Raw genomic sequence first — 14,017 nt, forward strand, 5'->3', positions numbered from 1 at the left:
TACCTTCTAATTCCATCAGCCTCTCTGGCTGAGAGACACTGATCACTTACACTCTTATACTCCTTCCAAGTGGATATCAGTTAACACTGCTGCTGCGCCTACCACCGAAGGGCCCTGCATCTCTACACTTTGTTAAGAAGGCTCTCAATTATTCATTTTTACTGATCATTATACATATATCATTGCTGAAAAATCACTTTTCCAGTCTGTATTCACTTATGGAAATAAAAAAAATAAAAATCTTACCTTTTATTCCACTAAACTTCAAGTCCAATGGGTGTGTAGACTGTTACCCTCAAAAGAGTAAAACAAAATGGAAACCCCCTGCAGTCACAATTTAAATAGTCTGTCCACTCGGCACCTTTTACCTTCAGTGACCGAGAAACCTGCTCCAGTTTGACATTTGTCAATAAGTGCCAACTTAACGCTGTTTGCTTAACATTCTACAGGAAACTCTTCTTTAACAGCTGTCAGGTGGTGCTGATTTCCCCCTACATAATCCTCCTTTTAGTGCAACTTCACACCTCATGCCCGCCTTTGAATCTCTGGCTTCCTACGACTGTGACACACTGCCATGTGACTCTCATAAGTCCTGTTCCAGTACTCTTCCAGAGAGACTCCACAGACCACCTAATTTTAATCTCCTCTTTATAACCTGGCACATGCTGCCTACCTCCACATTCTGAATATCCCTTATTTCTGCAAATATCATACACTACACATCTCACCCTTTCTAAATCCTGTGTTTTCTACTGCTCACATGGTATACCTCCCCTTTCTAAATTAAATATATTTTTTTTTTTTACAGCTGGTACACCTGCATACCTAATTATAAATCTCAGAATATCTGTAGACAACTTCCATCAACTATATTTCATCTACAGATCTCGCTTTTTCTACAGCTGCTAGACATTACATGCTGCATGCTTTTAAATCTTTCTTTCATGCACCTGTCTGATACTAACAGCTTCCTAATATTAAGGGCCTGATTCTTACCTTGGCGGTCGGCGGAGAGGCGGCGGCTGGACCGCGAACAGACTGGCGGTCCAAAAAATGGCATTCTGACCGCGGCGGTCACCGCCGCGATCGACCGCCACTTCCCCACTCCGACCGCCACGGCGGTCATGACCGACGGGCTGGAGTTCGCACACTCCGGCCCGGCGGTCGACCCAAGACCGCCAACCGCATCATGACCCTGCTTACCGCCGCGGTTTTTGGCGGTCGGGAACCGCCATGCGAACCATGGCGGTAGGCACTATCGGGGCCAGGGAATTCCTTCCCTGGCACTGATAGGGGTCTCCCCCACCCCCCACTGCCCCCCACAAGTCCTCCCCCCACACCCTCCACCCCCCTGTCACCCCCCAGAGGTGGTACGAACCCCCTGCCCCCCCCACCCCGACATGCACATACACGCACCCCGACATGCACGCACCCCCAACATGCACATATGCACACCCCCTACACACACACATACACAACGGTGGCACATACCCGCACACATACATGCCGACATGCGCACCCGCCGAACTACACACATTGTCCAAAGGCACAGCAGCACCCCCCGCCCGCTGGCGTGGCGGTGGAGGTTGACCAGTCTCCACTTTCCCGCCGACCGCCAGTGTGGCTGCTGGCGGTATTCCGGCGGAACGCTCCCAGCGGTCAGAATACGCGCAGCGGCATACCGCCGCGGTCGGCGGTCTTTGCCGCGGCGGTAACTCGGCGGTCTTGCGAAAAGACCGCCAAGGTCAGAATCAGGCCCTAAGTCTCTTTTTTTGCAGCTGACACACACTGAATGCTGCTTAGCTTTAAACCTCCTTTTTCTGCAGCTGGCAGACACTGCATGCTTTTTTCATTTTAAATGTCCCTTTTCTGAAGCTGACACACACTGCATGCTGTCTCTCTTTAAATCTCCCTTTTCTACAGCGGACACACACTGCTTGCTGCCTCGCTTTATATCTTCCTTTTTGTGCGGTGGCTAGACATTGCATGCTGCTTCTCTTTAAATTCCCTTTCTGAAATTGACAGATCCTGCATGCTGCTTCATTTTAAATCTCCCCATTTTGCAGCTGTCAGACACTGCATGCTGCATTACCTTTCACCCCAATTTCCTGCTGACAGGCACTACATGCCTCCCCATTTGAAATATCCCTTTTCTGCAAGTGAGAAGCACTGAATCCTGCCTTATTTTAAATCTCCCTTTTCTGCAGCTGACAGACACTGAATCCTACCTTACTTTAAATATCCCTTTTCTGCATCTGACAGACACTGAATCCTGCCTTACTTTAAATCTCCCTTTTCTGCAGCTGATAAACACCGAATCCTGCCTTACTTTAAATCTCCCATTTCTGCATCTGACAGACACTGGATACTGTCTTACTTTAAATTTCCCTTTTCAGCATCTGACAGACACTGAATCCTGCCTTACTTTAAATCTCTGTTTTCTGCATCTGACAGACACTGAATTCTGCCTTACTTTAAATATTCCCTCTCTGCTCCTAACTCATCTCCAGTCTCCCTTTTCTGCATCTGACAGACACTGGATACTGTCTTACTTTAAATTTCCCTTTTCAGCAGCTGACAGGCACTGAATTCTGCCTTACTTTAAATCCCAACAGTCTGCTGCTAACAAACCTTGCATGCTGATTCACTTGAAATCTGCATTGTCTGCAGCTGACAGACTGCTTGCTGCATCACTTGAAATCTCCCCTTTCTGCAGCTGACACACACTCACATACTGCACATCTTCTCATTCTAAGTCTCCTTTTCCTCCAGCTAATTGTGACTTTGGTCCTGAATATCATCGCTGCTGTCGAGGCTGTTGCAGCAGTCGTCATCTTCTCTTTCGATCTTACCAGTCATTCCTATGACATTTGCATGAATGAGGGAGTGGGCGTTGCCTTCAACCAGTGCAAGATGTACAGAGCTGCCTTCCTTGTGAGTACTGTCTGGTGATCTTTATAAATGTGTTGCCAAACTCCAAACAAATGTTCTCAGCTCAGGCATTCGTGTATGTCTGCGTCTGGCTTGCTCAGGCGATTTAATGTATGACCTTGTCTGCATTTAGCTTGCTAAGGTTTTGAGCACTTGGGTTTTTGGTTAAAAGTGTGATTGCATTACCTCTTGTGCCTCTAGCATCTCCTTCTCCATTCTCCTTAATATTTCTTCTATAAATTTTATGATCACAATCCCAAACCATGTCAATAATGCCATCCTGCCAAATTACTGAATACCTCACTGCCTGGAGGCTGGGTAGCTCTAGAACCCACTCAGCAGAACACCTTCAAAATGGAAGTTATCTCTGTTCGTGTACCAACATCCCCTGCCTCCATGGATAGTCCTAGCCTCTTCAACACAGGCACAGCTGCACCTTCCCTAACATCTAGAGCCCTGGGAACAATAGTCAGTAGTGACAGGAAGCTTCTTCAGCCTCCACTGCCAACACCACTGCCATATTCCACTATTCAGCATCCAAACCCGCAAAATCTACCCTCACCTAATGCTCAGTACTGTAAAATCATTCATTGTCACATTATTTATGAAGAAAACTAGAATAGGAGGGCAGTCTTTGATTTGAACTTTTTGCCACTCTGAAGTCTCATCAACTTTGTTGCAGGATTAGTTAGTTATGTTGCGAATTGTCAACGTACGATATGCTTAGAGCCTGCCCTTTGCTTACCACTTGTTGACTTGTTGTCACTCTCATTAATGTGCTTTGTATTCATTGCCTTATGTGCATTTGACTTCCTCTTCTGTGTTTATCCCATAGTGAGGGTCGAGCTGGGTCAGAAAATAGGTCCGGGCACCAAAATAAGTGACCACCCATTGGTGAATTAGAAGCTAAAAACGTGGCCCATGTTTGCAAATTGGGGTGATTTTGAAGTTGTAAAGACTCACTCAATAAGTGTTTTGAAAGGTATCGAAGACTGCATTGATTTGAGCTACTGCTGGTAATGTTTTTTTTAATATCAGGGAAGCCAACAGTAAAAATCATCCCAGAAGACCATAAAACAGGCCCACAACCAGCCAAGAAAAGCGGCCCATGCACTGACATGTCATAACATCTCGTTGGGCAATGCCGGAGTGCCCCGTAGGCCAGTCTGACCCTGCCTATAGCCTCTTTACTCCCCTAGAGAATTCTTGTGCACTTCCACTGCTCACTTTTCTTTTCGATTATACTTATTCTTCTTAAGCACGCCATGAGACTGGATGTGTTTTTCAACTGGCTCGTTTATGAACTTCTCTTCTCCAATCTGTGCTCCATGTTGCTCTCTTGCTGGTGTGTTTCTCCTCTGCTCTCCTCCGTGTTGCGCTCACCATCGAGTGCCCCCGCGCATTGATTTCTTGCTCATGTGCTACTCCCTCAAGTGCTGCTTTTACATTTACCGCTTTTGTTGCTAAACCCTCACCCTCCTGCTCTCGTTGCTGCCCCTACCTACCCTCCCGGTTGCTAATCCCCCACCACTCTCCCACCCCCAGATGCAGCGTCTCCCAGTTGTTGCAGCTCCCAGTTGTTGCCCTCCATTGTCTCCCCCTAACGCTCCTGCTCCCGTTTGTTGCCCTCCCAACCTCCTGCTTCCATTTGTTTCCCCCACCCTCCTGCTCCAGTTTGTTGTTCCATCAACCTTCTGCTCCAGTTTGTTGTTCACCATCCTCCAGCTCCCGTTTGTTGTCCATCCCACCCTCCCGCTCCTCTTGTGTTGCTCCTGTTTGTTGCTCCACTTTACCCCCTCAGTTGTTGTCCACCTTACCCTCCTGTTCCTGTTTATTGTGCACCCTCCTGTTCCTGGTTGTTGCTGCTCCTCATCCTCCCGCTCCTGTTTGTTAAATCTGCTGTTTGTTGCTCCCTCTCACCCTCCTGCTCCTGGTTGTTGCCCACACCACCCTCCTGTTCCCCTTTGTTTAACACCCTACTCTCTTGATTCTGTTTGTTACCCCCGTCACCCACCCGCTCCTATTTGTTTGTAACTCCCAGATCTTGTTCCCCTAACCTCCTGCTCCCGGCTGTTGCTCCTCCCCCTACTCCTCTGCTCCCAGTTGTTGAGGTGTGAGTTAATGGAAGCCTCATCTTCCCGCTCCTGGTTGCTGAAAGCGCCTGGTTGCTCAACCCTCCCCCAACCTCCTGCTCCTGAATGCTCACCCCCCTCGTTCTGCTCCTGGTTGCTCAATTCCCCCCTCCCCCTTCCAGGTTGCTCACCCCCACGCTCTCCTGCTCCCGGTTGCCCAAAACACCCCCCTTCCTGGTAGCTCAACCCGTCCACCACCTGGTTGCTCCTCCCTCCCACCCCCCAACCTTCCGGTTGTTCAACATCCTCCAGCTGCCAGCGGCTGAATTGCCCCAGTCTGCTGCTGTTCATTTGCCTGCATCCTATTCATGTCCAAAGTGGCAATGCTGTGTTTGTCCCTCCCATGAAGCTTAGCCTTGTTACCATCACTTTTGATTGGAAATGCTTTCACTGCCTACATTGTAAGCACTACTTTTTTTCTTTCTGGTTAAGCACTCCATAGGATATGTTTTCCAGCTGTCTGCCTTGAGTACCTCTCTCCCTCTGCTCTCCATGTTGCTGTCTGTTGCCCATATGCTTCTCCCCTTCCCCCAGTGTTGTGGTCACTCTCGAGTACTCCTCCCTCTCCCAGTTCCTTTGTTGTCTGTGCGCTTGGGTGGTACCAATTCATGATGTACCAAAGTGTTATAAATTCATATACTTAAATTACGCAAATGTATCTTCTGCAGGCATATGTTAAATTCATGTTACCTAGAAGCTTCACAAATTTATTGTATTCAGAAGACTGGCATATCAAATAATGCGTCCTATAGTTTCCTTAAAATACAAAATTGTTGTCATTTAACTTTGTGCAATATTGTTGCAAATGCATTTTGTGAAGTGTGCTGACCACTTATTTCCTAGCAGAATTGTGGACCAATAATTTGCAAGAGGCAATTAAACTAGTCCTAAGTTGACTGACCACAAATGCTTCTGAGTGGATTGCCTACTTTTGTCTTATGCCTCAAATGTGAGCAGAGGACTCATACTATTGCAAGTCCATGTTCATGGAAAGAGGAGTCCATGGAACGTACTAGTAGGAGGATTCATACTAGGAAAACAAGAAAGGCACTAAATTATGTTAGGTATCAGTAGTAGAGACCATGGGGAAGCAATAGAAATGAGAAACTAAGGGTTAATCTGTACTCCATGGCACACATGGGGTGTCAGCATTAGCCAGGTAGGAGGTGGTCAGGAGAGTTTTGGCGGGTCTCCGTGGCTGTGAAATTATGTTTATTTTTCTGATCCTCTCCTACAGGTTTTAGAGATTGGGAGTTTGTTATTCCTTCTTACGCTTGCACTATTGGAGTTTTGCATCTCGGTTGCCACCTCAGTCTTTACTGGCATGTGGCTGCGTGGGAATCCGTCATCCTCGCATGGCATTCAGGTAAGGATCTGCTGGGGTCCGACATTCTGCTGTGTGATTTGACTGTCACATTGGTGTTATGGTTTTCTTTATCTGTCACATTGACGTTGTTGAGCATGAACTCCAGGATTGGGGTTTCCTTGAACGTTGTCATGTATGTGTTTTTGAATGTGGACCGTAGGGCTGGGCAGGGGGTCACTATTACCTTGTCATGGGTGTTGGTGTTCTCTTGTACATCGTCATAGAGACCTTGGCATTCCCATCACGTGTGCTCAGGGTAAACCTAAAGACTTATCTGGAGGCTCTTGCAGTGAAGCACAGCTACTCGTATACTCCAGGAGACAGACTGGAGACCGGTTCTTCTAGCGGGAAGGATTTGCCCCCTGCAACCCAGTACACATGAAGTGGTTAGGGAGGAAGGGGACACCAGCCTAGCTTGCCAGATCAGCCAAATCAACCCCAGTGATCACTGGGATGAGAAAGGTTGAAGCTAGATCAACCTTGCATCCTGTAAACCTAGAGCAGGGATTTCCTTTCCCTGATACCTCATCAAGTGGTGTTTCCTCCACTTACTCTAGATCTAGAGAACTTAACCCTTTTACACAGACTTTCCTCCAGCACCAAAAAAAAACAATGTTCATGGCAATCTTTCATATGCTTATTTGGAGATGCACATGTGAATTTTCAGCTTCTTCCTTTCTGTAATTGGATCTGTTTTCAACTTCCCTAGTGCTCATGCGGTAATGGAAAAGTGTTTGTAGAGTGCAGTGTCATTTTAAGGTAACTTTGAACACTAAAATATACAGAGAGCCAAAAGAGAAATAAAGTTTAAGCAGGGTGCGGACGAAACCCCATTCAACATCGAAAACTGCCCAAATTAATTAATTTATCTGAAGCAATGTGTGAAAAGTTATGTCAGAACCCCTTTCAGAGGGCCTGGGGCACACCAGCTACTGGGCCTAACTGTGGTGGGCTCATGGTAGGGCTCCCACTGGACCTCACTTCCTCCAACGTTCTCCTCTCCCGCACAGGGCACACTGGTTTTAGCAGTCAGGCAGCCACTTGAGCTCCATGCTCCAAAGCCAGTGGTCTTTGTTCTCCTGGGTGATGTCCCCTCACCTAGCAGGGACACTAGCAGCCCTTTGCCCCAAGTCCTGGTCACAGGCAGAAGTCTCGCAGAGTTTCCCCTTCTCACACATCCTGCCTTGCTGCTTGGCAGATGGCAAATTTTGAAATATCCACTTCTCTCTTCCTTAATATTTCCTGTCTTACACAACCAACAAGACTCCGAAGATGATTGACCCACAATACCATCCATGGGAGTGACCAGAGCTCACATCTGGATGTCAGCCACTGTGATATGTGCATCAAAATGTTAATCCCAGGCTCCCAGCCCTACTCTTTATGATTCCCATATCAGACCCGTCTCCTTTCCTGAGATATGTCCCAGTCTCTTCTTTGTGATCGATCACTGAATCAAAGCGCAACCTTTATAATGTAAAAGGAGAGTCCCTTGCTCCATTGTGTGTCCCACCCAGCTCACAGGAATGCAGGAATACACAAATCTGTCTATAGGGATTCTTCCACTCCTAATGTCTTCAGCCAGCAGGCCTGGGCTTTCCAAAATGGAACCAAGGGACTTCCACATAATGTACCATTGTAAGCACACTTGCACTCCTTGTACGTGCACAGCACACATAATCTCCAGTACGGTTACCTCCATGTATTGTACCAATACAGACACATGTACATTCAACGGACACATTCAGTCTGTGCGCACTGCTCAGTGCTGTAGTCTTTCAGTATTATATCAGGGTCTGCTATTTATAAGTACACACTGCCATCACACGGGCTCACCATGTGCCTGCTGCACAAAACTTCACTCTTCATGTATTATACTTCACGCAAGCACATGTACACCCCACATATGCTTTCATTGTGCATGCAATGCGCAGCACTGTATCTTTCATGTCATGTATTCCTCGCAGGCATGCATACACTCAGCACATGGACTCGCTGCACGTCCTACAGAATACTGCTTTAGCCCTGTACAGTACCCTTCCCAGACACAGATACATCCAGCGCAGAGTCCCTACTCCTGTGCTGTGCAGCACCCTACATCCACAAGATGTAGACCAAGGGTGAGTTAAGCACACAGCAGCTCAACTTTTCAAAGAGGTGAGTGAATTTTTAGGTCTCACTTTAGTGGCACTGAATTAAAAGGTCCTGCTCACTGCTACAGATCACTACACAGTATGCTGCCACCACACGCTTGTGCTGCTTAACTCTTGGTGAAGGCGGTAGCCTTCCACCACCATGAGGGTTGCACTTGGGCACCACCTGTGGTTCAGCTAGACTGTAATCCGTGAGATAAGCCTATGTCATGACACACCCACATGATCCGTGTTTGCCTATGACAAAAAGTCAGCATTAGGGATCCAGCCAACAGTCCACTCGGGCAATCAAAGCAGGGGTACACGTCTTTAACCATACAGAGGATTTTTCCGTAGGTAGCTTGGATCCTCTCTCCAGGGAGGGGTACCTAGTGAATCCTTTCGGAATTTTGTGGCACCCTGGCAATCCAAGTGATTGGCCATTTGAAGAATGTTAGAAATTGTGTTTCTGGTTGGCAGTGGGATGCACTCTGCCCAATCAGAAACCGAAGTCCTAGTCACAGTAAGTAACAAACACATCCTAGGTTAACCTGTGCTCACCCTCTAGTAGCTTGGCACAGAGCAGTTGAGCTTAACTTAAGAGGCAATGTGTAAAGTATTCCTTTAACACTTCAGATAGTAAAACAGTGGAAACACCACACAAAAATAATCCACACCAGGTTAGGAAAATATATCTTCATTTAATAAATAGAACAAGACCAAAGTGACAAAAATCCAATAAGTAGAACTAAATAAATGAATTTTTAAAAGAATAAATGTAAAATAGCGCTTAGAAGCAAAAATCGCTTAAATGGGAGATCTGGTCTCGCTGGACTAGGGCAAAGTCAAAATTTCAGGCTGACCACAATAGAACGCGGGCCAGAACAGGGACCCACTTGGGCCTGCTGAACCAAAGTATCTTGTTTCGGGATGCGTCGTTGTTGATGAAGGTGCAAGGTGTAGCCGAAATGATGCATCGTGTTCAGCACTTGCAGTGGACGAGATGCATACATTTTCTCCATGCAACTGCGGTGATACAGCTGTTCCGAGTGCGACGCTCTGGTTCCAAAGGGATCCAAATCCAGTGCATGTAACCTAAGTCTACACCTGGTAAGGCTAATGAAAATATATTTTACTTTTCAGGGTGAAAGTCAAAAAATACTTTAGGGTGAAAAGTAGGTGCCACGTTAAGCATGACCATGCATGTCAGAGGACATTTATTAGTCTTGTGATCGAGAAACATCCATAACTGCATGACCCTAGAAGACATAACTCAAGAAAGAAATGTGGATGGACAGAAAATTCAAGGGCTCCATGGATGTCAAAGGGAGGTGCCCTGAAAATGTTCCAAGAAAATATTCCACAAGGGGAAAGAAGGATGGCCACTCAACTGCATGTTGGCAAAACTTTAGAGCAATATAAACCAGTCTGGGGGAGATGATCTGTGACGCGCAAAGACTTTCCATTGGCAGTTTTAGAAATATATTGCAGCAATAGAGTAAACTTCAGGGTTTGACCTAAAAGAAGGCAGTTGGTCTGGCGTTACCTGCCATCCTCTTGCCTTTGAGAAAGAAAGTAAGAAAGAAAGAAAGCCAGAAAGAGGAAAAGAAGGAAAGAAAGATATTAAGAAAGGAAGACAGGAAAAAATGAGAGCAAGAAAAAAAACAAGAATGAAGGAAAGAAAGATGACGGGAAGGAAAGAAGGAAGGAAAACGCAGCAGCAAAGGAAAGGAAAACAGAAAGACAGAAAGAAATCAAGAATGAAAGATGGAAAGAAGGAAGGCAAGAAAGAAAGAAGGAAGGCGAGAAAAGAGAAAAAGAAGGAAAGAAGGAGAGGAGGCAAAGAAAGAGAGAGAATATGCTGGAAAGAAGGAAAGAGAAAAGACAAATAAGAGAAGAAAGCAAGAAAGAGGCTTGCATGGCTGAGGACATTAAGAAGGCCTGCGATCGAAGAACGTCCCTAACTCTGTGATCCTAGAAGGCTTGACTCTTACCAAGAAAGAAGTGAGGATGGGCAGAAAAATCAAGGACCTCTGTGGACGTCAAGGAGACGGTGAGGATCCTCAAAACCTACTGAGAAGAGATCCTACAACGGGAAAGAAGGATGGCCACTCAACTCAACTGCGTGTTGTCAGAACTTCAGACCTGACCTCCAGTCAGCAGGAGATGACCTGTGGCCCAAAAAGACCTTGCATTGGCAGCATCTGTGTTTACAGGGAAATTGCAGTTTTTGCAGAACTTGGATGTACGTCCGCTGTCAGGAGTAACTTTTCAGGTTTTCATCTAAAAACAATCCAATTGGTTTGGCATTGGCTGCCAGCTTCTTGCCTTTGAGAAAATGGAAAAAAGGAAGACATCAAGAAGGAAGGCAAGAAAAACAAACAAAGAAAACAAGAATAAAGGCAAGAAACAAAACAAGAATAAAGAAAAGAAAGAACAACATAAATACGACAAGAAGAAAAGAAGGCAGGGAAGAAGAAATGAAGAAAGGAAGGGAGGAAAGTCACAACGAAGAAAAGAAAGCTAAATGAAGATGGGAAGAAAGAAGTAAAAAAGGAAGGAAAGAAAGAGAGCAAGATGGAAAGAAGGAAGAAAAGAAAAAAGAAGGAAGACAAGAATGAAAGAAAGAAAAGAAAGGTAAAAAAAGATGGAACAAAGGAAAGAGAGAAGGGAAAGAAGACAAGAAAGGAAGCCTGTTAGATTTGGCAAGGTTGATACAGAACACTGATTAGGGTGTATTCAGAGGTCATGTGAGCTGATGTGAAATTGCATCAGTCATACACTCCGAAAGGAATTTACAACACTATTAGCAGGAGATGGGATCTCATAAAACTGCAATGTGTCCTGTGCTCCCATCAAAAGCATTTTGCTATCACATCAGGCTCTAAGCACAAAGACAACACTAAATTAATTATAAAGTAAAAACAAAAAACTGGCACTGAAGGGAACTTCGTGGGTGTGGTTGTACTCCTTGTGAAAGAGCGAATTGAAGTCACCCAGTGATGTTAACCCTTGGCTTGGGTAGGCTGAACCATACTATGGGGGTCATTCTGACCCTGACGGGCGGCGGAGGCCGCCCGCCAGAGTTCCCCCCTCCAGAACACCGCTCCGCGGTCATAAGACCGCTGCGGTGATTCTGGCTTTTGCCCTGGGCTGGCGGGCGACCGCCAGAAGGCCGCCCGCCAGCCCAGTGCAAAAGAGCCTTCCCACGAGGACGCCGGCTCAGAATTGAGCCGGCGAAGTGGGAAGGTGCGACGGGTACAGTGGCACCCGTCGCGTATTTCAGTGTCTGCAATGCAGACACTGAAATACAATGTGGGGCCCTCTTACGGGGGCCCCTGCAGTGCCCATGCCATTGGCATGGGCACTGCAGGGGCCCCCAGGGGCCCCACGACAACCCATACCGCCATCCTGTTCCTGGCGGGAGAACCGCCAGGAACAGGATGGCGGTATGGGCTGTTAGAATCCCCCATGGCGGCCGCCATGGGGGATTCCCAGGGCAGCGGAAAACCGGCGGGAGACCGCCGGTTTTCCCTTTCTGACCGCGGCCAAACCGCAGCGGTCAGAATGCCCTGCGGGGCACCGCCAGCCTGTTGGCGGTGCTCCCGCCGACCCTGGCCCCGGCGGTAGTGAACCGCCGGGGTCAGAATCACCCCCTATATGTTCCATTGGGCGGAAGCAAAATGTGAACAGACCAATGGATGAAGAGAGAAGGCTGAAAGGCCCTGTAGGTAAGCATATTATACATATCATTTTGGTAAAATCAAAATGTATTGGCTAACGCCAGACCAAAAAATAAGCCCCAGTGGTTGCTGCACTCATGATTTTCTGGGTCTTTCCAAAAACATGTACCAGTTAATGGGCCTGCACCCAGAAGTGATTGAACAGAATTCATGGAGCCAGACAGGCGGCATGTAAATGAAACATAGCATCTGGTTAGCTCTTGTCAAGCTCCTCGTGGGATGTGCTGTGGGGACATCAGCAACTGTTCTGGCAGTTAATTCCTGATCCACTGGACCTTCAACGGACAGAAGTACACCACAGGCAGCACCCAAAATAGTCTGGGGCCACAGGATGCTATACAAGCCCTAATATATTGTGAAATTTTAAGTATGCACATCCCTATTATGAAAATACCTTGTAAGCACCAAAAACTGTACTTGTGAAAGCCTCACTCGCGTCAGTTAAAATGGGATCAGTGGCGGGGCGTGGCTAGCCTGCCGGCAAGATGGCCTTCACTCTGTGAGGCTCTGCCGGGCTTAGGGCTTTCTCCTACACTTATCCTGTCGGAGCGGCTGGAATAGCGCTCCCCTGGCCGGACGGATTGTTGCGTGGGACGGTGCATCTGCCCGTCCTAGAATTTGGGCTGGCTGGGGCCCTGCGGCGACCGGCAGCGGAGACGCGGGCTCGGCCTGCGCCAGGCCCACGGCGTTGGAGGCACGTCTGGACTTTGGGGCTGGCTACACGCCGGCTGAGGTGTGGCGGGGTGGCGGCTGCCGCGTACCGGCTGGAGTGGGTCGGATGAGAGGTGATGCTTGGGGGGGCCGGCTCGGCAGTTTCATCGAACCGTGGCCCGCACCTCTCCGGCCCCCGCGGCCCTGTGACACACGGCCGCTGCGGCCTAGCGTGGTGAGGTGCTGCTCCGCTTTTGGTGCCGGCGGGCTCAGCAGCGCCGGGCTTTCGGGTGGCCTGCGGGGGCCTGCCCGACTGTGGAGAGTTTGACTGGGGGGGCCCCTAGAGCTGGTGATTGCGAGGTGCCCTCGTGCTGTGGGGGGATCTGGGCGCGGCCCTGTGGTCGGGCTGGGTGCGCTTTGGACTCCCTGATGGGGGTGCCTGCAGGGGGGCCCTCTGGGCAGCCCCATCGCCGGGCAGGTCAGGCCGTGGGGCCTTTTTTGAACTTTGCATTTTGCATGTTGGAACTTTTTTGGAGCTGGTGACGACATTTTTGCGATTGCGGAGGCCTACTCTGGAATTCACATTTTGCCTGCTGTTAGTCAGGAGGTGAGCTGCCAACCTTGATGGTGCACGGAGGCTGCAAATGTGAATGAGAGGCTTGATGCTTGAGGGTACTGCCCTACTGTTGGAGTTTTCATGCACGACGCTGTTCCAGGGGCAGACTACTTGTGCTGATTTCCCTTCTTTTGGGCCTCTGCGGTGAGTTATCCTTTGTGGGTTTTTGGAGGCAGTCATTATGGGAAAGGCGGAGCAGAGGCAGGCGAAGATTTCTTTTGACGGAGGCTAAATGAAAGGTGGTATGTCCGCCTCACAGTCTGGGGAGGTGCCGATAGAGGAAGGGCCCTCAGACACATCAGTTAAGGCCATGTTTTTAGATCTTAAGAGCAGCTTGGCTGGCATAGATGCTAAACTGGACCACTTGACTGAACAGATGGACCGCATTAGGGCCAGGGTGGATGAACATGATGTTCGTTTTGAGCATTTAGAGTCGCCCACCTCGG

The 14,017-nt window shown here is 48.1% G+C and overlaps 1 protein-coding gene across 1 annotated transcript in view; it reads left to right on the forward strand.

Moving 5' to 3' along the window:
- Nucleotides 1-14,017, forward strand: part of LOC138293606 (membrane-spanning 4-domains subfamily A member 5-like) — a 60,689-nt gene that overhangs the window by 23,702 nt on the left and 22,970 nt on the right. Inside the window, exons 5-6 of the mRNA XM_069232876.1 lie at nucleotides 2,773-2,934; nucleotides 6,301-6,429. Coding sequence (XP_069088977.1) covers nucleotides 2,773-2,934; nucleotides 6,301-6,429 — 291 coding nt within the window. The remainder of the gene's footprint in view (nucleotides 1-2,772; nucleotides 2,935-6,300; nucleotides 6,430-14,017) is intronic.

The sequence above is a fragment of the Pleurodeles waltl genome, chromosome 4_2, assembly GCF_031143425.1.
Source record: "Pleurodeles waltl isolate 20211129_DDA chromosome 4_2, aPleWal1.hap1.20221129, whole genome shotgun sequence".
NCBI classification, from domain to species: Eukaryota; Metazoa; Chordata; class Amphibia; order Caudata; family Salamandridae; genus Pleurodeles; species Pleurodeles waltl.